Source organism: Martes martes (assembly GCF_963455335.1).
Source record: "Martes martes genome assembly, chromosome: 4".
NCBI classification, from domain to species: Eukaryota; Metazoa; Chordata; class Mammalia; order Carnivora; family Mustelidae; genus Martes; species Martes martes.
The window spans coordinates 174,318,361-174,342,885 of record NC_137891.1 but is presented as its reverse complement, the minus strand read 5'-3'; the positions used below and the strand labels follow the sequence as shown (position 1 = coordinate 174,342,885).

General features: G+C 53.5%; 1 protein-coding gene across 1 annotated transcript; it reads right to left on the bottom strand.

The window, feature by feature from the left end:
* Nucleotides 1–238: 238 nt before the first annotated feature.
* On the bottom strand, nt 239–18,141 carry E2F2 (E2F transcription factor 2; the record flags this gene model as incomplete). Its single annotated transcript, XM_080801388.1, is given in 7 exon segments — nt 239–893; nt 5,623–5,815; nt 7,488–7,601; nt 9,454–9,622; nt 10,276–10,495; nt 12,384–12,489; nt 17,890–18,141. Coding segments are annotated over 7 exon segments (1,332 nt in total). The 3' UTR covers nt 239–615.
* Between the last annotated feature and the right edge of the window lie 6,384 nt (nt 18,142–24,525).

Genomic DNA, 24,525 nt, shown 5'->3' with positions numbered 1-24,525 from the left:
CCTGTGGCCACCATTTACAAGAATTACGAGGCCGAAGTGCAAGTAGCATTCTAGCAGACTGGACAGCCCCCAGAGACCCGGCCCACGGCTACGGGGACTGGCCTGGGGCCCAGGAAGCCCTGGGCTGCCCTCGGACCATGGATAGCACTGGGCCCGTCTGAGAAGTCTTACTAGAAACTAAAACAATCTCCCTGCTAAAAACTCAAGAAAGACAAACAAACAAAACTCAACCTGAAATAAATACAAAGGCATTAAGTGCTTCTTGATAAATTCAGGGTCCTAATTCACCCCCCCCCAAAAGGCGAGGGGAGGGCCTTTCCCTGGACCTGGTTGCCTCACCTGTAGCCCTTCTTGTGAGAGGTCAGAGGTCAGAAGCTGGATGGGCCTTCCTGGGCCCAGCTTCCATGAGGAAAGAGAGGACCCAACCCCTAATACACTCCTCACCCAAACCCCCTCTCCGAGATAGCTTCAGCTGGCTGGGGGGGTGAGAAAGAGAAGAGGCCCCCCCCATCCCTAGGGCAGCACCTTGTGTCCCACGTCCCTGCGCGGGCAGAGGGCCTGTCCGTCTGTGCGGAGGTAGAGCCAAGGGTGGGCTGCTGGGACAGGCAAGGCCACTCAATTAATCAGCAGGTCCCCAAGGTCGTAGGAGTCGAAGAGGTCACTGATGCCCTCACCCCCGTCCAGGCCCCACAGGTAGTCGTCCTGGTCCAAGGACGGGGAGAAGCTGATCAAGGGAGAGCTGCACGGCAGGCTCGGGGACAGGAACTGGTCCTCGGTCTGCTGCAGAAGTGGGTGCGGCAGCTCCAGCAGGCTGTCGGTGGCCTCCAGGGGGACAAGCGGCAGGGGCGGGGGCGCTGGCGGCTGCGGGACTTGCTGGGGAGTCAGTGCTGGTGCTGGAGACAAGCAGACAGAGGTCACACTTAGAACTGGTGCCCAAAAGCCTCTGGTCAGACCTCAGAGCCCAGGAACGGCCCTCCCCCACCCCTTCCCTGGATGAATGGGCATCTTCTTCTCTCCAAACCTGCCTCACACCCAATGGCAGAGGACCCTCTCCCTCTTCCAGAGCAGCTCCAGCCACTGCCCCTGTTCTCCCACCTCTAGAAGGAGGTGGGATCTCTTGGTCTCTAACTCCTACCCACTTGGGGCACCTGGCTGGCTCCATTGGAAGAGGACACGACTCTTGACCTCGGGGTCGTGAGTGTGAGCCTCGTGTTGGGTGTAAAGATTACTAAATAATGAAAATCTTTTAAAAAGGAAAAAAACCGGGGCGCCTGGGTGGCTCAGTGGGGTTAAGCCTCTGCCTTCGGCCTGGGTCATGATCCTACTGTCCTGGGATCAAGCCCTGCATCAGGCTCTCTGCTCAGCGGGGAACCTGCTTCTCCCTCTGCCTCTGTTCCTCCCCTTTTTGTGCTCCCTCTCACTCTCTCTGTCAAGTAAATAAATAAAATCTTAAAAAAAAAAAAAAAATCCTGCCATTTTCCCAGCACCCAGTCCATTCAAGTTCCAGTGCTGGGACCCTGGTCTAGCCCGTCATCTCCCACCGAGACACTTCTTCCCAGTCACCTTGCCTTGACCCTTGTGCTCTAGCTTAAAATGGCTTGGAAGACAATCCAAGTTTGACCAGCGCTGAGATCGCCCCCCAGGACGTAGCCCCCGCAGGCCTTTCTGTTCCCTCTGTCCCGCCTCCTTCTGCTCACACGCAGCCTCTCCAGCTACACTGGCTCGGCTGCTTCGAGCACACCAAAGCATTTCTCCTCAGATGTCACAGGGCGACTTCCTACACAGGGACGAGGAATAGGGCGCTGGGAATCCCTCCCCAAATATATCCTGATGCCCGGAATCTCACCATTTGAGTCATGCCTTAAACCCCAACCAAGCATTCCTTGGAAAACAGAGCCGTGCTGGTGTGTCCGCCTGCCTGATCAACCTCTCACTCGCTGTGTATCTGTGGGCAAGTGACTTAACGTGGACGAGCCTCTGCTTCCTCACCTCTAAAATGGGGACACGCATTCCCCTCCTTGCAGGGTTGCAGAGAGGACTCAGTGATAAGTGCAGGGAGAAAACCCTCATCAATAAGAAGAGCTCTGGGGGCGCCTGGGGGGCTCAGTGGGTTAAAGCCTCTGCCTTCGGCTCAGGTCATGATCCCAGGGTGCTGGGATCGAGCCCCGCATTGGGCTCTCTGCTCAGCAGGGAGCCTGCTTCCTCCTCTCTCTCTCTGCCTGCCTCTCTGCCTACTTGTAATCTGTCTGTCAAATAAATAAATAAAATCTCTAAAAAAAAAAAAGAAGAAGAAGAAGAAGAGCTCTGGGGGCTCCTGGGGAGCTCAGTCAGTTAAACATCTGCCTTCAGCTCAGGTCATGATCGCAGAGTCCTGGGATCGAGTCCCACATTGGGCTCTCTGCTCAGCGGGGAGTCTGCTTCCCCCTCTGACCTTCTCCCCTCTCATGCTCTCTCTCTCTCTCTCAAATAAATAAATGGATAAATAAATAAGTAAAAATAAGAAGAGCTCTGGTTTACCAAGGGCTTACCATGGCCAGCTCTGCTCTCCAGGTTTCACCTCCTCAAGGGGCCCCACAGGAGGTAATACTGGGACCCCTATTTACAGATGAGGAAACTGAGGCTCAAAGGAGCCAATTAAATGTACGTGAATGAAAAAAAATGGCAGGTTTCTTTAGTGGGTTGCTGAGGCCTGCAGGGGTTCTAGTGAAAGGCTGGGCTTGGGAGTGGGGGAGGGGTGTCCAGGCTCGGACCCCAGGCCCACCCCTCGCCAGCTGTAGAACCAGGAACCTCAGTTTTCTCAGGAGGGGAAGGAAGGCGCTACCTCCCTGACGTGCTGAACAGCAAGGAGATAACCGGCGCGTGTGGAAGCCCCTGCGGGTCGGACCTTGCTCTCTCGGGCTGCTTATCACACCCAGGAGGGAGCTGCTCTCTCTTATCTGTGCCCACTCTGACGGCTCAGACTCACGCTCTATCTCCAAACCACACAGAGCAGGCGCCCGGTTCGCAGAAGCTTTTTAAAAAATCACATTCACGCTGTCTCACTGCCTGTAACCCACCCAGAAATCGTGAGGGAGTTTTACATGTCCCGGTTTTACAGACGTGTGAACAGAGGTTCTGAGGGGCCGAAGTGTCCCGCCTACAGTCACCAAGTCACAGCAGGTGACACTGCAAACTCAAGCCCCAGGCTCCCAGCGTTGACTCCTGCACGGTAGCAACATTTACGTTTACCTCAGAATGTGAGAGCCTGGAGAGATGTTAGAGACAACCCATATCCAGAGCCCCTCCATGACAGATGAGAGAAACTGAGGCCCCAAAGGGGAAGTGATTCCCTCTGGTGATGGCAGAACCTGGGTCCCCTGGCGCTCAGACCTCAAAATGGCTCTGCTTTAGGCAAGAACGTGGAGTGTGTGTATGTGTCTGCGTGTGAGAGAGAGAAAGAATGTGTGAGAGAGTGTGTGAGAGACAGTGTGAGTGTGTGTGTTTGAGAGTGTGAGTGCGTGTGAGAAAGTGTGTAAGAGTATGTGTGTGAGAGAGAGAGAGAGAGTGTGTGTGTGTGTGTGTGTGTACCCCTTCCAGGAACTGTCCTTCTGTTCCCTTTGCCAAGGATGTCACTAAGAGGCCACACGGCAAGGGTGGAGAGGGGCACCCATGGCACAGAGCTGGCTCCTAGGCTGCCCCACCGCCAAGCACTCTGTCAGCCTCTACTCCTTCTAGGAGCATGACTGATCAGTAAAACTGAGGTAAAAACCTCACCCTTACTTATGCTGGAGGGCTCCCTCCCCCCCCCACTCTGCCCCAGGTCTCAGAGGACATCTGAACTCAAAGTGGCTCTAACTGGGAGAGCTGTGCACATGTTGACAGTGGAGTAAGAAGGCAGAGCGAAGCAGGAGAGAAAACAGGGTGTGGCATAGGTCTGGCATGGGAGATAGGCACTGGGAGGTACCCGGAGGGACAGATGGCTGGTGCAGGGAGAAGCCCGACAGAGAAGAGACCACCAGAGAAGAGCTGAGGGTCTGGGCTTTTGTCCAAGCTCTGCCTCCAATTTGCTGTGTGACCTCAGAGAAGTCACTTACCCTCTCTGAACTTCCACTTATTCATGTGTAAAATGAAGGGCTGAGTTAGATCAGGGCTCAGCAAACTTCTGAAAAGGGCCAGATGGTATTTTAGGATTCGCAGGATACTTACAGTCTCTGTCACACAGTCACTTTCTTCTTGCCCCCCAACTCTTTAAATACATGAAAACCATTCTTAGCTCATAGGCCACTTAAAAACAGGCCAGATTTGGCCTGCAGGCAATAGTTTGTGGACCCTTGAGTCAAAGAAATGGAATCCAGCCCGTGTTCTGTGGACACCCCACCAAGCCTCTTCCTTCAGACCAGTTTGAGCTCTGGTTTGTTTAAACACTGGAGTTCTACTTAAGAGAATTCTGGAGCTAAAAAAACAGAAAGTTGAACACTGGCCTCCCTAGCCTCAAAGGATGTGTCAGGCTGACCTGCTGTGCGATCCCAGTAAAAGGAAAAACCATCCTGGGGGAAGGGCCTTCCCAGACTCCCATTTCTACTCCTTCTGGACTCCTTCCCTGAGACCTGTCCCGCCTCTCTGCTCCCTGATGACTGCCTCATGCTACTTGCAGCCCGGTAGAGCCAGCTTTAGCTGTACGGTCCACCTCCCAGCAAGAGGGAACTGCTCCGGTCAGGAACCCCTTCCTTGATCTGTTCCGAGCCTCACGGAGAGAGGACTGAGCTAGGTGTGTAGAGACAGAGGGTCAAGACACAGTTCTGTTGCCCAAGGAGAACTTGGGTGAGTCACATCACCTCTCTGCCTCAGTTTACTCATCTCTAAACTGGGAACAATAATGCCTACCTCATGAACTGCTGTGAAAAGTAATGTGATGGGGCGCCTGGGTGGCTCAGTGGGTTAAAGCCTCTGCCTTCGGCTCGGGTCGTGATCCCAGGGTCTCGGGATCGAGCCCCGCATAGTCTCTCTGCTCAGCGGGGAGCCTGCTTCCTCCTCTCTCTCTCTGCCTACCTCTCTGCCTACTTGTGATCTCTGTCTGTGAAATAAATAAATAAAATCTTAAAAAAAAAAAAAAAGAAAAGTAATGTGATAACATAGATGTACCCACTACATAGCTGTGACTTAAAAAATTTTAGTTGAGCCTTCCTCCAAAAATCTGTAGCTCCCATTTACTGCGGGGTTCCTGAGTGCCAGAGGCTTTGCTGGTAGTAGTCCTCATAGAAGTGTGGTTCTAGCAGTACTGGCAGGTTAACAATGACAAGAATAGCCAGCAGTTACTGCCAGGCACCATCCCAAGGGCCTTTCCCTATATGAATTCATTCAATCCTCACAACCTACGAAGTAGATACTGTTATTGTGCCCAACTTACAGATGAGGCTAAGGCAAAGAGAGGTTAAGTGACTTGTCCAAGGTCACACAGCTGGTAATTGGAAACACAGGGATTCAAACCCAGGACCCAGAGCAGACTCATCCTCCCACACACATACAGGCTTTATAAAGTGTAAAGTGCGAGCTTTCCCTTGCCCAACAAATGTTGCCATGGAGGAGGAAACTCGAAGGCTGGGTGCTCTCCCACCTGCTACTCTTCTAGACAGAGGGTCCTACCTGGGGATGCCACGGGTTCTGTCATCCCAGGGTCCGTGCTGCTGCCGGGCTGGGTGGAGTCAGGGCTGGGGTCAAGGGTGGAGGTCGGCGGGAGGGGCTCCTTGGCAGGACTGTCGGGCTCCTGCACCTCCTCTGGGCACAGGTAGACTTCGATGGGCCCCTGGGTGCTCTTCAGGTATATCTGCAGGTTCTCCTAGAGGAAGAAGAGAAGCCAGGTCACGGCTCTGGGCATCTGGGCACTGACTCATGGGTTTGGCCAAATGGATGGACACCCTGGCCTCCCACCATCCATGTGAGCAAGCTACACTCCTGAGCGGGGCCCCCACGCTTGCCCCGTCTGACCCAAGGTGGACATCTGCTCTTTCTGCCTGTCTGGCCCCCAGACTCCCTTCTGTGAGGGAGAACATCTTGATTCTCCTTTGGGAAACCACTCCTCTGCCATTCTCAAGTCATATAGTTTGGGGGGACAACAGCTTTCCCAGCAGCTCCAGTGGGTGAGCTTGGGGAGCAGGCCGGGAAGGTCACCCACTCGGGTTGCGGGGCTGGGATCATGAAAATTACCTTTGCCACCGGAAGAGGGAAGCCCACCTAGGAATGGAAACAGCACAGAGAATGGCAGAGAAAGACGGAGAACATGAGGAGCATCTAGCCTTGCCTGCAGTTTCCACATCTTCCCTCTGGACCTGTCGCTTGGTTCCCCACAGTCCCCTCCAACCCCCACCTCTGACTTAAGCCATTTGGACTTGGCTTTCTGTTACTTATAACCAGGAGTCCTCATACTCGGCCTTCCCTCCCCTGCTTCTTCCCTCCCACCACACACCTGCCATTCCAGCACGCACTCAGGTCTCCTCCCCAGTGTACCTGCAGGGCCCTCTCTCTACTCCTGTTCCCCCTGACAAAAGTCCTGGCCATTCTTTAGGACCCAATACCTGTAACTGTCTATGGGCTCTTCCTCTATCTGTCCTTTCTCTGGGCCCTCGAAGCACCTTAAATCTATAAATGGCAACATGACTGCTTCCTTGGGTCTTTTTCCCACTAGGTCCTGAGCTCCTTCAGGGCAGGGGTGAGGTCCCATTTATCTTAATGTCCTTCCATTAAACAAATTACTTCTCAAGCACTTAGGACATGTCCAGCTCTGGGCCAGGGGTACCACAGGCGTGCAGCATGTCTTTGTGGAGCTAACCCTCTAATAGGCGAAGCACAGTATCATCGCATAATCACCCGTATCTTCCAGCAAATGGAGGGTAAGTGCAATAGAAAAGCACAAGTACTTATGAAATCTGGGAGGGGTGGGGGGTGGTAATCTGGGAAGGCTTCCTTGAGGAAGTGCGGTTTGAGTTGAGACCTATAGGGCGAATAGCAGTAAACCAGGCGGTCAAAGGGAGGAGCATTTCAGCTGGAGGGAGCAGCGGCAGAATGTGTTATACTGGGAACGAGCTTAGTGTGGTGGTGACACAGCAGAGAAGTCATAGGGGCTAAAGCAGAGGCACAATGGGACATAATGAGAGAAGAGGCTGGTGAGGTCAGAGCCCAGAGGGCCTCTTAGGGAAGTAGTAAGAACTTGGGTCTTTAACCTAGGTGAGAAGGGAAGGGATCATGGTGAGCACGAGTACCACGGCGTGCAGGCACAGGAGTGCAGGGGCTGGTGGGTGCAGAAAGAGTGGAGATTTTCTTAGACCAGTAGCTGACCTCTGTTGTCCTTTCCAGCTCCTGCCGTCGCTGCGCCAGCTCAGAGACCACCAATCTTGCTACAGGCACCAGAATGGTTCAGAGAAGCTTGGGGCCAGGCAGGGCCAGGCACAGAGCCTACAGCGCAGCCTGGGACCCTCCTTAACCTTCTTTCCGCCGAATGCTCCCCCTCTCACCTCGCTCCTGTCGGGCACCTCGAGTCTGGTCTGCGGAGGGGCCTTGACAGCGATCACCGTCTGCTCCTTAAAGTTGCCAACAGCACGGATGTCCTGGTAAGTCACGTAGGCCAGTGTAGGGGCACGAGAGTCAAGAGAAGTAACCGGTCAAAATTCAAATCCCCAGCCTGCCAGACAAAGCCTCTGAACATGTCTTTCTCACTCCTTCCGCAGCTTACAAATAACCAAAAACGACTACCCGTCCTTTTAACATCGTAAGCTACCGTGGATCCCTTTAGAAAACCAATGGGAGTACGAATCACTTTTTTAATTAATTTTTTAAAATGTTGCCTCTGGTCCATTTTCTAGACTGTCTTGGGAGCCTAGGTGGCTCAGTCCGTTGAGCGTCTGACTGCGGCTCGCGTCCTGATCTCGAGGTCCTGGGATCGAGCCCCACATCAGGCTCCCCGCTCAGCAGGGAGTCTGCTTATCCCTTTTCCCTTCTTGTGCTCTCTCTTTCTCTCTCAGATAAGTAAATAAAATATTTAAAAAAAAAAAAAGACTTTATCTCTCAGACTAGATCCTTATCTTTGAGCAGGTAGTAAGACCTATCTTACTTTTGTATATTTCTCCAATGCCTAGCATCCTTCGGAAAATACAAGGTGAGATCCTAAAACCAATGAGATGGTGGAGCCATTTGGGAAAAATGGATGAAAAGCCTAAGCAGGGGCGCCTGGGTGGCTTAGTGGGTTAAGCCTCTGCCTTCAGCTCAGGTCATGATCTCTATGTCCTGGGATGGAGCCCTGCATCGGCCTCTCTGCTCAGCAGGGAGTCTGCTTCCTCCTATCTCTCTCTCTGCCTGCCTCTCTGCCTACTTGTGATCGCTGTCTGTCAAATAAATAAGTAAAATCTTAAAAAAAAAAGAAAAAGAAAAACCTAAGCAAAGTCCATGTTTATAATTTTAATCCTAGGAATCTAATGAAATAAGTAAAAAATAAAGGAAAATATTCTTTATACAAAGATATTCATTACAATCCAGCTTTATAAAAGCAGAAATCTCAAATCGATCTAAATGTTGATTCTAGGGGCGCCTGGATGGTTCAGTTGGTTAAGCAGCTGCCTTCGGTTCAGATCAAGCCCCATGTTAGGCTCTCTGTTCAGTGGGGAACCTGCTTCTCTCTCTCCCTCTGCCTGCTGCTTCACCTGCTTGTGCTCGCTCGCTCTCTCTCTCAAATAAAGAAATTAAAAGAAAAAAAAACAATAAACAAAAATCTAAATGTTGGTTCTAGGCCTTCTCAACAAACCAGAACATAGTCTGAGCAAGACAGTCTCAAATCATTCTAAACACTAGGTTAAATCACATGAGGTTGGTGCTTTTGTAAAAAATGGTCCAATAGCAACAATTCCATGTGGATCAAGCAAATAGGAAGGATTAGTAGCTACATTAAAAACTGTCTATGAGGGGTGCTTGGGTGGCTCAGTGGGTTAAAGCCTCTGTCTTTGGTTCAGGTCATGGCTCTCTGCTCAGCGGGGAGCCTGCTTCCCTCTCTCTGCCTGCCTCTCTGCCTACTTGTGATCTCTCTCTCTCTGTCAAATAAATAAATAAGATATTTTAAAAAATAAAATAAAATGAAATGTTTGTAAAAAAAAAAAAAAAAAGAGGGGCCCTTGGGTGGCTCAGTGGGTTAAAGCCTCTGCCTTCGGCTCAGGTCATGGTCTCAGGGTCCTGGGATCGAGCCTGGCATTGGGCTTTCTGCTCAGTGGGGAGCCTGCCCCCGCCCTGCCTGCTTCTCTGCCTACTTGTGATCTGTCCGTCAAATAAATAAATAAAATCTCTAAAAAAAAAAAAAAAAAAAAAAAAAAAAAAAGGGAAGAAAGAAAGAAAAGAAATAGACATGACAGACCCTGAGGGAGATTGCCCCCTAAGGGGAGATTCTGCAGGAACTCAGGATGGATAGAGCATGCAGCAGGGCCCCACCCCCCACCAGACAGGATATCTCTTGTTGGCCTTGTCCTCCGTCAGGTGCTTGAAGCTCAGAGAGCAGCTCTGGATGAGCTGGTCCAAGGCCTGCTCCGTGCTCATCAGCTCCTTCAGCTCCTGCCCCAGCTGCTGCTGCTTCCCGGGCCGGCTGGGGTCTTCAAACATACCCCTGCCTCTGGGAAGAGAGCCGTTCCCCAGTGTCAGTCTCAGTCCACATCCAGGGGCCCCAACCCTAGGGCTGCCGCGCGGACCTGCCCAGACCTGCCCAGAACGGGGCCATCGGCGTGGTCTACAGTGGCGCTCCCTGGGCTGTGCAAATCAGTGGTCCTGCCTAGCCGGCAGGGAGCCACTGGGAATGGAACCTGAAGTTCGGGGGCTGGGCTAGGGAAAAGAGACAAGTCAAGCCTGACCCTGCTTTTGAGGGGCTCTCGACACGGTCCACCTTACACCCCAGCCTCCCCCCAAATGCCTTGCCTGGGTTCCCTGCAGGTCTGCTCTGGTCTTCGTAGGAGGAAAGAAGCCCGGAGGACTCAGATCTGAGCTGGAAAGAGGGTCAGTTGCAACAGCCCAGGTCCAGGGGACTTTGCTAACCTAGAAGAGGGGAATCTTGGGGTCCCCTACTCAAGACGATCTGGGTCCTCTTAGTCTTTACATGTTCTAGAAATCCCTCTTCAATACCTTGGCTCAGCTCCCAGCATGTAAGCCTATGGGATGTTGCTCTTGGCGCCAGCCCCCCGCCCCGCACCCACTGGCTATCGTGCCCCTCCCCCACCTTCACCCACGGCACGTGCACCCACAGGCACCATCGGCCCCAGCCCAGGCACTCACACCCACTGGATGTTGTTCTTGGCCTTCTTACGGATGAGCTGGATGCCCTCCAGCACGTTGGTGATGTCATAGATGCGCCGTTTCTGCACGTCCAGCACCTCGGCAGCCCAGTTCAGGTCCAGGACCCCATCCTTGGATTCGCTCAGGAGGTAAATGAACTTCTTGGTGAGCAGCCCCAGCGACGTGTCATAACGAGTCTTCTCTCCAGGGGACTTGGGGGCTGAGGGGGAAAGGGGCCCAGTCACCGCTCAGGAAGAGCCAGCCTGGGCAACCTCGTCCCCGGATGGGGACCTAGCAGGTACCGCCCTTCCCATGAACACAGGAACAACCACTCTCCAGTTTATAGAGCACCGCGAAGGCTCTGTAAACCTCATGGTTGCTCGCCACCCCTGTCCACGCAGGGAAACTGAGACCTGGAGAGGGAATGTGACTTGTTCAAGGTCTCACAGTCAGGGGCAGGAGGGACAGGACTCGAGACCAAGCCTCTTCTAACTCCTGGTTCAGAGCACCTTCCCACCATAGCTTAAGGGAGCCGTATCAACACCCCCACCACCAACAATGACAAGCACTGTGTGTAGGGGCACTGTTCTAAGCACTTTCCATATGCAACAAATTCAATCCTTGCAACCCCCTAAGAGGCTGCTGTACAACCATCCCCATTTCATGGATGAGACTACTGAGGAACAGACAGGGAAAGTAACTCGCTCAGCTCACTCAGCTAGAAAGTGCCAAAGCTGGGATTTAAATCCAGGCAGACTGGCTCCAGAGTCTTTCTCCTTAACCATTCCCCTCTCCTGCCAGCTTTGCCAGCAATCTGCAATTAGGGTAACGAGAGAAAGAGAATGATGGGCTGGGACTCCGGCACATTTTTCGACTTGCTTTTCTTTCCACGTGTAGCCTAATGATTATCTGCAAGGAATCAGTCCTATAATACCAAGTGGGGCAGGTTCGTGAAAAAAAGAGACTTTCTTAATGAGGCTGATGTCACAAGACCACATCCCAGCGGCAGTATCTTAAACCACAAGAGGACTTTGGCAATCAAGTGACTTGCAAAGTCCTACAGCAAGCTAGCCATGGAAGAGTTCTGGAAACTGAGCTTTGGAGAGCGTCAGATTCCTCCGGAAGGGGACTTTCGGACCCCGTCACATACGGATGGCAGGCACTGGGCACACAGGTGGTTTTAGTCATGTTTGGGGCCCTTGGCAGACACTACTGAATGATCAGTACTCCTAGTGTCTCTCAATAAAATGTTGCAGGCAGCCTCTACCCACGACAGGAGGGCCAGCTTTCCTGCCCTCCCTGACCCAGCTGGGCTTTGTTTTACAGAAGAGACAGCTAAGGCTCATGGCAGGGGGGATCAGAGCCCTGCCCAGATTCCCGACCCCCATGCTTCCTACCCAGTGACATACCTTCTTCATGAGGTCTCCGACCCCCCAAATTATTGTTCCTCCCTAACCTAAGTTTCTAAAACTCTGGCTGGAACCAGGATGTTGACTGAACATATCAAGAAATATCAAGAACATATCAAGAAATTTCCTGCAGCTTACCTTTCGAAAGACACCCCCCACCCCAGGCAGCCCCAGGATCTTCACGGTTTAGACTAATCCAGGCTTCCCTTGGAATCACTCACTCAGCTCTCTGCCTGTGGGACAAAGACCCCGACTAGCCCTGCTCCTCTTGGAGCTGGAGTCTCTGTTTTAGAAAAGGTCAGACTGAACTAAATATAACTTTTTTTAAAAAAAATGAGTAAGCTCCCAAGTGAAACACCAGTCACCACGTTGAGGTCACAAGAGTGGTGCGTGGTGCGGGAGAGGCAGTGCCCGCTTGGGTTTGGGCCCTGACACCCCTCCCCGCCACCGCCAGGGTGACCTTGGGCAAATCACTCAGGCTCTGAGTCTCTGACCGCCTCATCAGGGAAAGGGGGACAGTGTTGACGACTGGCAGGGTCCCGTGAGAGAAGGCAGAGGAACCTGCTTTGTAAACCGGGAAGTGTGCCACAAATATCACTCCTGCTGATGTGGGTAGGGCGCTGCCCTCTGCCCCTGCCTGCCCTCCCCTCCCACCCCCCTCCTGAGCCTGCCCTTAGATGCCCCATCTGTGCGGCTTACTTCTGGGGCTGGGGAGACCGTCCACTCTAAGGCACTTCCCCTTGGGAGTCCGGAACTCAGGGACCGCTGGCCTCCCGATCCCCTCCAGGTCCAGCTTCCTTTTGGCCTTGGAGAGAGGAGAGAGAGGCAGAGTTTGAGAATCATTCCTCTTTCAGTCTTTCCCTGAGTCGGGGCCAAAGCATGGAGGCCACCGGCAGCTGCTTTCTGTGCCTCAGTTTACCGCCAGTCCCGGGGAAACATCTCGGCACTTGGTGAGGAAACAGCAGTGACCGGCCAAGCGAGCTTTTGGGGGGAAAAGGAGTCCTGAGCCTCAGCCTGAGGTGCGGGTGCTCGAAGACTTCCGAAGCCAGTCTGGCCAAGGGCTCAGGGTTCCGTCATAATGGGCCCCCAGGTCACTTCTACATCCGCCATCCCCAACCCCCGCACCCAGAGGCTGAAGCAGGGAGGAAGAGGTGGGTAGGACCTAAACCACATCAGGCTGGGGAGCGCCTCCCACCCCACCGAGTGCACGAGCAGCTGGCCCAGCCTGCCCTGGTGCCCATCACAGCCCCACAGCTGGCCCTTATCAGGGTGGGGCTGGGCATCCGCCCAGGCGCAGGGGACTTCCTGGCTCCGTGCCACACCCCAGGGAGGTGCCCACATCGGGAAGCCGAGCAAACATTCCCCACCCCCATGTTTGGGCTCCAGCTCAAGGGCCCCGGGGGCCTCCTGAATAGACTCCATTTGCCAATCTTTCTTTGCTGAGAGGGGCAGACAATGAATCCCTCCCCTGCATCTCAAGGACAAACAGCTGAGTTCCCCCTGCTCCCCCTGCCTGTTCCCGCCAAGCTTGGGAAACACCTGCTGGGGAAATGGAACCACAGACATCTGCTCCTCACCCCGCTGCCACCAGGCCCCAGTTAGGCCCAGAAGCTGCACTGGCCCGGAAGGGGCCTCTCTCCTCTCTCCTGTTAGGGCTGGGCAGGGGCAGGGCTAGGGTACTGGGGCACTGGGGCATAGGTCAGAGGCCTGGACTTGACTCTCCCAGCTCCTTCGTGGGCTCACTGCATGTGTGTGTGTGTGTGTGTGTGTGAGAGAGAGAGAGAGACTTGGGGAAGTATGCAACAGCTAGGAGCCTCACTTTCCTCCTCTGTAAAATGAGGCAGAAGACACCTGCTTTGAGGGGCCACTGTGAGGAACCAAGGAGATAACCCCTGCCAAGTGCTCACCCTACGTCTCAGCACACAGTAGGTCGTTCAGAAAATGTGGACTCCCTTCCTGAAATCCAGGCTTGGTCTCTTCTTTGACACACCCTCCAGGGGGCCCCTGAGCCTATTTCCTTCTACTCCCTCTCCCCTAATCACCCAGACACCCTGAAGCCAGCTGGGACAGAGAGGCCTATTTTAACCTTTAACAGTGAGGTCATGCTTGGCGGGTCTGACACTTCTAACTGCTGCTGAGCACAGCTGGGCTGACAGGTGTGGGAAGTGGTGACAGCGCTTCCGGCTATCAGCTCCCCTCCCTGCTCCTGCCTCCTCCAAGCAGTCCTCCTGGACTGATTCCAGGAGACCCGCTCCTTGGTTTGAGGAGCCTGGATATGATGCTCCTCTCATCCACCCCTATCCAGACCTGGACATGATCCAAGCACGTCCCTGCTCATTCCTCTTGAAGACCCTCTGGCATATTCTTTTTCTAACCTCTCAGCTGGTGAGATCCTAGATTCTAGGGTATGTGAACTATCTTGTCTCTAGAGAAAGGCCCAGTCGTTCACTGAGAACTTCCACATGCCCTGGGCGGAGCCCCAACATTCGCCACCTCACCGAGTCTCCCCAGCACACCAAGCCCCATTTAACAGCTGAAGTAACTGGGACTTGGTGAACTCCAACGTCTTCATCAATCCTGATCGAGGTTGTCCATCCGAGGCCCCTTCCCCCATCCCTCAAGAAGGAAAGCCAAGAGCAGGGAGAGGAAGAGAAGTCAAGCTGAGTTTTACCCGAGACAGAAGTGGGGCAGCCCAGGGTCTCCCCAACACCATCCACCTCTCCCACCCAACAGGAGCCAGGCCCTGCTGAGTTCATGGAACACGAGCAAGAGCCTCACTACCTGCAAAGCAGGGAGAAGGAAGGACCTTGAACCGAGTATCTGTACTGGGCCTATCACGTGCTCATCAGTCCTGCACCATCAGTCCTGGCAATCTCTCTTGGCAGAAGAGAAACGGAGACTCAGAGGGGGTAAGGCATGAACCCAAGGTCACACAGACAAAGGGCAGAGCCAGAGTTTGAACCCAGGATTGTCTGACTCCAAAGCCTGTGCCAGGCCGTCTCAGCTCTTTTGCATACATTCCCCCAGATTTTGCTGGAACTTGAGCCGAGGCCTGGTTGTGCCCACGGGCCCCCATTACTCTATATACACATACCAGTTCCCTCCCTTCCCTTACAGTCCCTCCCCTTACCCTGTACTTCAAGCATCCCCAAGCAGCAAAATGTCCCTCATCTAAGGACATCTCCCTGACGCCTTGGGGCACGGCCCATGGATGTGCCCGAGCCTACAGAACAGAGGTGGCAGAGGACAAGTCCAGGAAGATGAGGACCAAGAAGAGCCAGAGCAAAGGGCTTGGAGTCAGATCCCTCTGGGTTCCCCTCCAGGCTTCCCTCCTTCTTAGCTGGGTGAGCTCAGCAAGTCAGTTGACCTCTGGAGCCCCACCTGTAAAATGGGCATACTCTGCTCCACCCCGGCCGGGGACCCAGCGACAGTGCAGCAAAGCGCCTGGCTCCCACAAGGAAGCCACTATCACGAAAGGTCCAGGGCCGCCAGCGAGGGGAAAGTGCAGAGGAAAGCTGAAGAGACGGGCATGTGCCAAGAAAAAAGGCACATTTGCTCTAATCTGGACCCTCTTAGGAGGCAGCCCCTTTGGCTGTTTCTTAAAGGCCTGGTTTGGATTCAAGCTCCTCACCAACCCCTCGGGAGAAGAGGCAGCCCCAGAAATGAGGGGGCCAGAGATGCCCAGACTCAGCCCCACTCTGGGCAGCAAGGTGACCAAGGTGGGGCTCAAAGGAAGGGAAGTGACTTGCCCAAGGTCACTTAGGGAATGAAGCCAGGCTTTTTCCAAGCCCCAAGTCCTGATTTAGGCAGTGGGGGTAGGAGCAAGTGTTCCAGATCCCAGCCCTACCACTCAGCAGCCTGCATTTCCACATCTGACCTGCCTCAGAAGGTTGTTCCTTAACATGCTCCTTTGCTTTCAAGCTTCTCAGGGGGACTTTGGAAAAGCCAGACAAAAAGAAGAACCAAGCAGAATCCCACCCTCTTTACAGATTCCTATAGGAATAAGACAAAATCACGTAATGTGCCTGGCTGGACTAGGGACTCCGTAGAGGAACATCCCAAGCCTTCCCCAGAGGGTGCTGGAAAGAGTCCCAGACAGCGAGTGAGGAGACCAGGGCTCAGGCTTCTATTCTGCCACTGAACTTGATTGCCATCCCTGAGGTCCCTTTAAACAGCAGCTCCCCAATAGATCGTACTCACCCTGCCCTTTGCAGCCTGGCCACAACCCAAGCAGCCACACCCAGGGTTGGGTTTGGAGCTGCTCCAGGTCCCACCCTGGTAAAATGAGTAAGCAGGGGGCCGGGCCTGCCCATGGGGCTGGGGGCCAGAGGGCATCTGATGGGAGAGGGGGCTCTGGGCCTGACAGGCCTTTAGGGCAGTCTGATGCAAGGAGACTCTCCCACTTCTTGGCTTGTGACTTGGACAAGTGACTTCACGTCTCTGCTCAGTTTCCTCATCTGGAAGATGCCTCATCCCAAGCATCTTGGCCAAGATAATGAATGTGAGGAGTGCCAAGCAGTGACTGGCACACGAGAGGCGTTCAGTAAAAGAGAACCATTCTTGCTGTGATCACTGAGCCCCTCTGGGAGGGAGCTACAGACAGATGCACTCGGGCTCCTCTGGGAGGGAAGCAGTTCAAAACCACAGCTGTTACTGAAACGCAGCCACTGAAACCCCGCCTGGGCGCCTGAAAGCAGCTGGCCAGAGAAGACTGCACCCTCCACTGAGCCCCTTCCCCCGCCCGGGGCACCCAGCTCCTCGGTCAGGCAGTCCTGCAGAAAGTCAAGGCTGCTAGAGAAGAGACCAATGATCACCAGCCTTGGTCATACACCTCCCTGCATGACCTTGGACAGATCATACCCTTACTCTGTGTCTCAGCTTCTCCCTGGAGCTACTAAGGCCTCCTCCTTCCCAGGGTACAAAACTGTGTTAGGTTGTAAAATGCTGAACATAAAGATAGATACCCAGTCTCAATTATCTTTGGCTGTTTGACCTGTGAAATGGGATAGCACCCCTGGCTCCCTCGTGCAGGAAGGGGCTCTGGAAAGTTTAACGCCTTGAGCATGGGCAAAGCATGATTCCCCTAGCAGGGACTTGTGCCTGCTGCATACGGGGAAGGTTGGGGGTCTGTGCCTGTCCACCAACAAAGGTCTGATCAGATGCCTCTACGGCAGGGAGGGCTGGTCTTATCTCTCTGTACCTGAACTTATCCACACCACTCACAACAAAGCAAACTACAGCACCCCCATCTCCCCTCCCTGGAGCTGCTTTCCAAAACCCAGGACCAGGAGCTGGAAATGATCTGAGATGAGTTAGCCATGGACAGATGTATTTTCAAGAAAAGGAAATGTAAGCCCGGACTGGGGCCAAGACTTGTCCAGGGCCACACTGAATCAGTGGCAGCCAGGACCAGAAACCAAGCTCCCCATCCACCACCCAGTTCCCCAGGGCTTTTCCCACCCCACCCACCTCTACCCTATGGTTGTTTCCATTCTCAAGGGCTCCAGGAATTCCACTCCCACAAAACACACCCTGTACCTGGTGCCACCACATTTAAGGCCCTCCCTGGCAATGGCCAGGGGACTTGAGGAAGGAAAAGTCCATCTGAATAGAAAACCCAGGGGGCTGCCCCCAGTCTGCACCTGCTATTGGCTGTCTGGGAGGGAAGACTGGGCCTGGGAGAGCCATAGGGCAGATAATTCGGAAAGAGTCGGCTGTACAGGAAATTTAGAGTCTGTCCAAGCTAGACTGGACCTGAGAGACACCCCATCCCTGCCCCCCATCTTAAAGTCCCCATTCTACGCCTAGACCAATCCCTATACCAGTGCCATAGCAGATGCCCAGTACCAGTTTCTGGACCAAACAATGAATGAAAGAATGAAGGAACGGTGGCAATGTCAGCTCCGTGGACTTCCTCAAGGTCACACGGTGCACTGGGGGTAGTGGGTTGAGTCTCCGCACTCCCAGTCCAGTGCTCATTCCACTCCAATGCATGGTTATTTCATCCCAAGTCCGAAAATGAAGGGCTCCTTCAACTCAGATATGCAGGGCAATGGGTTGTTCTGGAAGCTAAAAGCCCTCTTTTCCCTCCCCAACTCGACCTGCTTCGTTCAAACTGGGTCCCAGGCGCCCCTCCCTTCTTTCCCACACCCGCAAAAGCAGAGGGAGAAGCGGTGGGCGGCGGTGGGGAGGTCCCCAGCATTACCGGCAGCCGGCCAGCCGGCACGCATCGCACAGCTTGGCCCTCCGGTCCGTGGGGGGTGGCGTCGAGGCAGGTGCCGGGCGCCGCAGTGGGAGGCACAGTCTGCGGGTACAGCGAGGTGTAGTAGGTGGTGGTGGCCGGACAGAGCTGGGGGCTGCTGAGGCCGGGCGGCCACAGCTCGGTAGGGCTCATCGCGTGCAGTCCCTTCGAGGGCGGCCCGGCGGCTGGAGCCAGGGCCCGGGGCCCTCGCAGCATGGCGAGCGCAACGCCCCCTCCCCAACCGGGCCTGGCGCGCCCGCAGGCACCTGCGGGCTCCGGAGCCCGCGGAGGCTCACACCGCCCGAGGCATGGCGCGGAGGCCGGGGAAAGCCGCCAATGGACGCCTGCGGGGCAAGGCCGGACCCTCCCCTCCTGGCCAGCGGCCGAGCTGAGCAGCGCTTGGAGATCCCCGCTTGGAGATCGCCCCGCGGCGGCGGCGGCGGCGGCACGGCCAGTGGCTGTCCCACCCCGAGGGCGGCGGCGACCCGGGACGGCCCCGCGCCCCCGAAACGCCTCGGCGCTTGGGGTCTGGCTGGCTCCTGGTAGGGGTCTCTGGGGTCGCCGGGGGCTCGGAGGAGAGGCAATGCGCTCAGACGGGAAAGGGGGGCCGATTGCACCGACTCCCTCTCGCCTGGCTCTCTGGTCCCCAAGTCTTTCTCTGCCTCTTTTTTTTCCTCCTTCTTCTCTTTTTTTTTTTTTTTTTTAGCGCCAAACTGCGTGCCGCGAAATTCGGATCTCCCGCGGAAAATGCCGCGCTTTGATTGGCCGCCGCTACTGGCACAGGCTCCACCCCCCGGAAAGGACCGGTTCCCAAGGCTGCGATTGCAACACGAGCTTCGCTGCTTAAAGGGGCCACCACACCTCCTGTCGCCGGGCGCCCGCCGGCCCTAGCCGCGGGAGAAACAGGCTGGGATCGTGGTGCGGTACTGTGCAGAAGCAGCCAGAGCTTGCTGAGGAAGGGGCCTGGATTCCCTGAGGCGGGGACGGGGGAGTGGGAGAGCGAGGGAATTTGGGCACGGAGTCCTGTCCTGAGCCGGGACCTAGCAGCACATTACCCAGGCCAAAGGCGTTTGATTATTTTGCATATACGCTTTTATATCCTTTTTCTGCCCCGCTAAAATGAAAGCCAGGAACCTGTTTTCTTTCCTGGCAGGGGGGCGATGGGTGGAGCCTAATATTTATACCCATCATAGGAGGATACTGAGGGCCTCTGCTGAGGGCCTCCAGTATGCCAAGCACCCTGCTAGTTGTTTTATTTCATTGAATCCAACAATCCCGGGAGGAGGCACGATGGTCTTCGTGGTAAAGACTGGAGAGATGGAAAGGCTAGGTAACTTGCCCAGGATCACAGAGAGATTCACTGACTTGAGAACTGGCGGTCCAATCTGGACAGGCCAGCTTCTGAGCCCTTGTTTGTTCCATTAAAAGCTTTCTCCCTCCCCCCCCCCCCCCCCGCCCCAAGCTGTGCCTGCTCCTTGCAGGCCTGGATGGGGACTGGGGGTCCAGAGTGCAGAGCTATGTCTTGTTCTCAGTGACATTCCCAGAGCCCCACATTCAGTAAATATTTGAACATCTCCATGTTTCTCCTAAACAATCCTTTTGTCACACACAAGAGCCTCCCTCCCTCATTCAAAACCTTCATTGCCAATAATCCATTTACATTCCCAGTCTCTCCAGCTTAGAGATGCCTAGGCTCCAAGAAGTGACCTTAGCTGCAAGAAGCTAAATTCCAAGTCTGCCAGTTCCTGCCTGGTGCTGCGCGATTTCTATGCGGGTCTGAGGCTGGCATTCAAAACCCTCCAGAGTTGGTCCCCAGCTTCATATCTGGTCCTTATACTCAGATCTCGAGGATGACGTAACACTAATGCACGACGATCAAGAGCCCAGACTTTGTAGCAGACAGCACTGGGTTCCAATCCAGACCCAGTCACTTTACCAACTGTGTGACCCCAGGCAAGTTTTATAAACTCTCTGAGCCTCACTTTTTTCACCCTATTAACACCCACCTCATAGGGTGATGGGGAAATCTCATGAGATCAGGTACAGCTGTCAGCACACAGTCTGTTTCCTGAAGAACCTCAAGAAATAGCTGTGGTCACATTTCCGGCCTTATCTCCAGTATGCAGACCCCCTTCATTCCAGTCTATATATTTCACCGTTCTTCAAGGTCCAGCTTAAACGTCACCTCCTCCAGGAAGCCTTCCCTGCTTGCCTACCCTCTCCCAGTTAGAGAGTTTCATGCCCTCTTTCCATGCTAAGTGTATTCTGACTCAACAAACAAAGCTCTATTTAGTGGCAAGGAGGCTGCGATGCGAGTCCCACTTCCCACTTCCTAGCTGAGCAACCCTGGGCAGGCCGCTACTCCACCTCTCAACCATCAACTACGGACAAGGCTTCTACTCAGTTGCTTTCATAGGTCTCCGAGACACTATTGAAACGGGGATGGTAATGACCCTCACAACACCCTTCTGGGACAGACACTGTTATTATCCCCATTTTACAGATGAGGGATCCTGGAAGGGATTGTGGCCGAGCAGGTTTGGGGAAGGAGCAGAGCCCCAGGGCCAGGAAGGGAAATGGGGGTGGCAGGGCGGGGCTGAGAGAACGCAGGGAGCCAGCAAGGGGGCCATGAGCCAGCTCTCTGTGGTTGAGTTTCGGGCCGTCAGGGCTGGCTTTAGTTTCACTGCCTGGGAACGGACTAATTCCTGTGGGGCATATCTGTAGTCTGTCTCCCTGAACTTGAATTCCTGCCCCATCCATTCCTAGCTTGTGCTCCTGGTCAGCTTGCCAGACTTCTCTGAGCCTCACTTTCTTCACCTTTGAAATGGGGATGGCATGGGGCGCCTGGGTGGCTCAGTTGGTAAAGAGTCTTCCTTCGGCTCAGGTCATGATCCCGGGGGCCTGGAATGGAGTCCCATATTGGGCTCCCGGCTCCCTGCTCAGGGGGGAGCCTGCTTCTCCCTCTGCCTGCTGCTCCCCCTGCTTGTGCGCGCTCTCTCTCTCTTTTTCTAAAGGAATAAATAAAATATATTTTTTTAAAAGCATAGAGCCTGTTTAGGGCTCCTCTCTCCCTCTGCCCCTCTGACCCCTATATGCACACTCTCTCTAAAATAAATCAATCAATCAAAAAGAAAAGTCCCCAAACCAAAGCCAACTCCATTCCAAGTGATGTACCTCATCCCTGTTGTATCTTCTGAAAAAAGCCTCAGATTCCCTCTGTTCAAAGTCCTAGTTATCAAAGTACAAAACACTTGATAGAAACTTCCTGAAGGTACAGACCTCCAGTGTGTTACCTACCTGTTCACATGAATCTAAAATTGAGAGAGAGAAGCCAAGAGGGAGCTGTAGGAAGGAAGGGTGTGTGTGTGTGGGGGGGGGGGTGTCTCTGCTCATTAGGGAAAAGAAAGTCAAATCACAATGAGATTCACACCCACTAGGACTACCGTAATCAAAAAGACTGGCAAAAACAAGTGTCCAGGATGTGGAGAAATTGGAACTCTCCTACCTTGCTAGTTGGAATGTAAATTGGTACAGCCACTTTGGAAAACAGTTATACACAGAGTTACCATAGGACTCAGGAATATCACTCCTAGATACACACCCAAGCGAACTGAAAATAAATGTTCATCCAAGAATGTGTGCATGAATGTTCATAACAGCATTATGCGTAGCAACCAAAGATAGAGATAGCCTAAATATGCATCAGTGGTTGGATGGATATATTTCAGGTGACATAGCCATACAATGGAAAATTATTCAGTCATAAAAGGGGATGAATTACACACAAGTGCCACAACACAGATGAACCTTGAAAACATTGTGCTAAGTGAAAGAAACCAGACACAGAAGGCCATCTACCGTATGATTCCATCAACCTGAAATGTGCAGAATAGGAAAATCTATAGTGCCAGAAAACAGAGTCACATTGCCAGAGGAGGTTAGAGGTAGGTCAGTTCCATTTCACAGATGAGTAAACTGAGGCTCAAGAGAAGCTGAGTTCCACTACCTCTCCTGTCTGTGTGGCTTTGGATCCATGACTTCACCTCTCTTGGAACCTTAGTTTTATCGACTGTAAAACAGAAACAATGTTGTGCACCTAAGAAGGTGATTGTACGTGGTTGGTATTTTTTTCTCGCTCGGCTCTCTCGCCTTCGGGTGGAAGCTCGAGGGGTTTAATGGTTAAGGGTGCCACCTAGAGGTGAGCTCAGGCAACTGCCCCGAGCCTGCAAGGCGGTCTATTTTGGTCAAGTCAGCCCCCTATGGGCTTGGGGAGGAGAAAAAGGATGTGAAAGGCGCCGCCCTGCTGGGAAGGCGGCGGGCGGGGGGCGCTACCAAATTGGCCAGATTCTTTCCAGATGTGTCCAGACCCTGGAGATGTTTTTCACAGATGTTGGGTCCTGTGAAGGTGGCCGCACGTTGTGGGGAGGGCAGTCGGATTCAAGTCCAATAGAGATGCCCAGAGCAGCATAGGCAGACAACACCCATAATTCCTGGGGTTCTCAATTAATTCTTTCCTCTTCCTGTAGGAACTTTTTTTTTTTTTAAGATTTTATTTATTCAGGGGCGCCTGGGTGGCTCAGTGGGTTAAAGCCTCTGCCTTTGGCTCGGGTCATGATCCCAGGGTCCTGGGCTCGAGCCCCACATCCGGCTCTCTGCTCAGCAGAGAGCCTGCTTACTCCTCTCTCTCTCTGCCTGCCTCTCTGCCTACTTGTCATCTCTGTCAAATAAATAAATAAATAAATCTTTAAAAAAAAAAGATTTTATTTATTCATTTGAGAGAAATCGAGAGAGCGCGTGAGAGAACAGGAGCGGGAGGGAAAGGGAGAAGCGGGTTCCCCACTGAGCAGGGAGCCTGACTCAGGGCTCAATCCCAGGACCCTGGGGATCATGACCTGAGCCAAAGGCAGATGCTTAACCCATTGAGCCACCCAGGCTCCCCTGTAGGAACTCTTCAAAGGCACACCTGATAGGAGCACCTGGATGGCTCAGACCCTTTCCGGTCTGACTCGATTTCTGCTTGGGTCATGGTCTCTGGGGCTTGCGGTTGAACAGGGTCCTGAGATCCAGCCCCAGAGCCGGGCGGGAAAGCTCAGCAGGGAGCCTGCTGGAGATTCTCTCTCTCCCTCTGGCCCAGCCCGTACTCACTCTTTCCCTCTCTCTCAAATAAATAAATAAATCTTTAAAAAGCAAAAAACAAAAAAACTGGGGCACTTTGGTGGCTCAGTTGGCTGGGCAGCCGACTCCGGGTTTTGGCTTGGATGGTGATTTCATGAGTCATGATCTCATCTCATAGGCCAGGAGATCCAGTTCCACACCAGGCTCCCTGCTAGGCAGGGAGTCTGCTTGGGGATTCTCACCCTCTGCCCCACCCCCACTCGTGTGTGTGTGTGTGTGTGTGTGTGTGTGTGTGTGTGTTCTCTCTAAAATAAATAAATAAAATCTTTTAAAAAAACACACAAAAAACCACACACCTGATCTTATCACTCTCTAGCTTAAGATCTGGCAAGAATTTCCCCCGCCGTGGCCTGGGCCAGCCCTCTGCCCCCAGCCCCTGCTTTTCAGCCCACTTCGCTGAGCCACCTTAGGCTCTGATCAAATACACATCTTCTGACTCCCCCTCCGACCTTCCTGCTCTCCCTGTTGGCCAATCCTGTCCTCTTTCCTCTTCCACCAGGAAGAAAAAGTCTGCTGTCAGACACGGGTTTCTCGGATACACAAGTCATTGAGAATGCTGTGATCTCAAACAACACTCTATAAAAATGGCTATCCCGGAACCCTTCAGACTGACAGAACTGAACCAGGGACAGCAAAGTCAAGGATCCAGATCAATTACTAACATTGAGAAATAAGACTCAGAATACTTTTGAAATGAACAAGACATTCAGTCTTTAGAGTCCCGGTGATGCTGGTATGGGGCATGGGTGGTGAGGGCTTCACCCACCCCTCCCTCGGAAATGGACTCTGATGCCTGCTCCCCATGTCCTGTTAGGAATCTCAGGCTATCCTAATGCCACACTGTCATTACAGTTGTTTTTCTGTTCTGTCATCTTCCCCAGATTTAAGCTGTTCCTTGTCTTCTTTATCTCTACACCTCAACGTCCAGGCCAGTGTCCATCACAGAGTAGAAACAGGAGAATTGTTTACTGAACTGAACTCAGTGAATGTTGTTTAGACTCGTTTTTTTAAAGAGATTTTATTTATTTATGTATTTGACAGAGATGCAGCGAGAGAGGGAACACAAGCAGGGGGAGTGGGAAAGGGAGAAGCAGGCCTCCTGCCAAGCAGGAAGCCTGATGCAGGGCTCCATCCCAGGACCCTGGGATCATGACCCGAGCTGAAGGCAGAGGCTTAACCCACTGAGCCACCCAGGCGCCCTGAAAAATCACTTCTGATCTCTTCCCAGAAAAGCCTCTGGCCACTGTCAGAATCTCTTTGTGTCGCTGCGTGGGGGAAAGAGAGGGCCCTGTGGGACCAAAGAGGTCACGGGGGCTGGTATTCTCAGGCACCACCTTCTCCTGGCCTGTGGAGAGAGGACCATACTTCTTGCTTTCTAATGCCACCTGTCCCCAAGCCCCCACACCCTGCATCATTCCTCCCCAC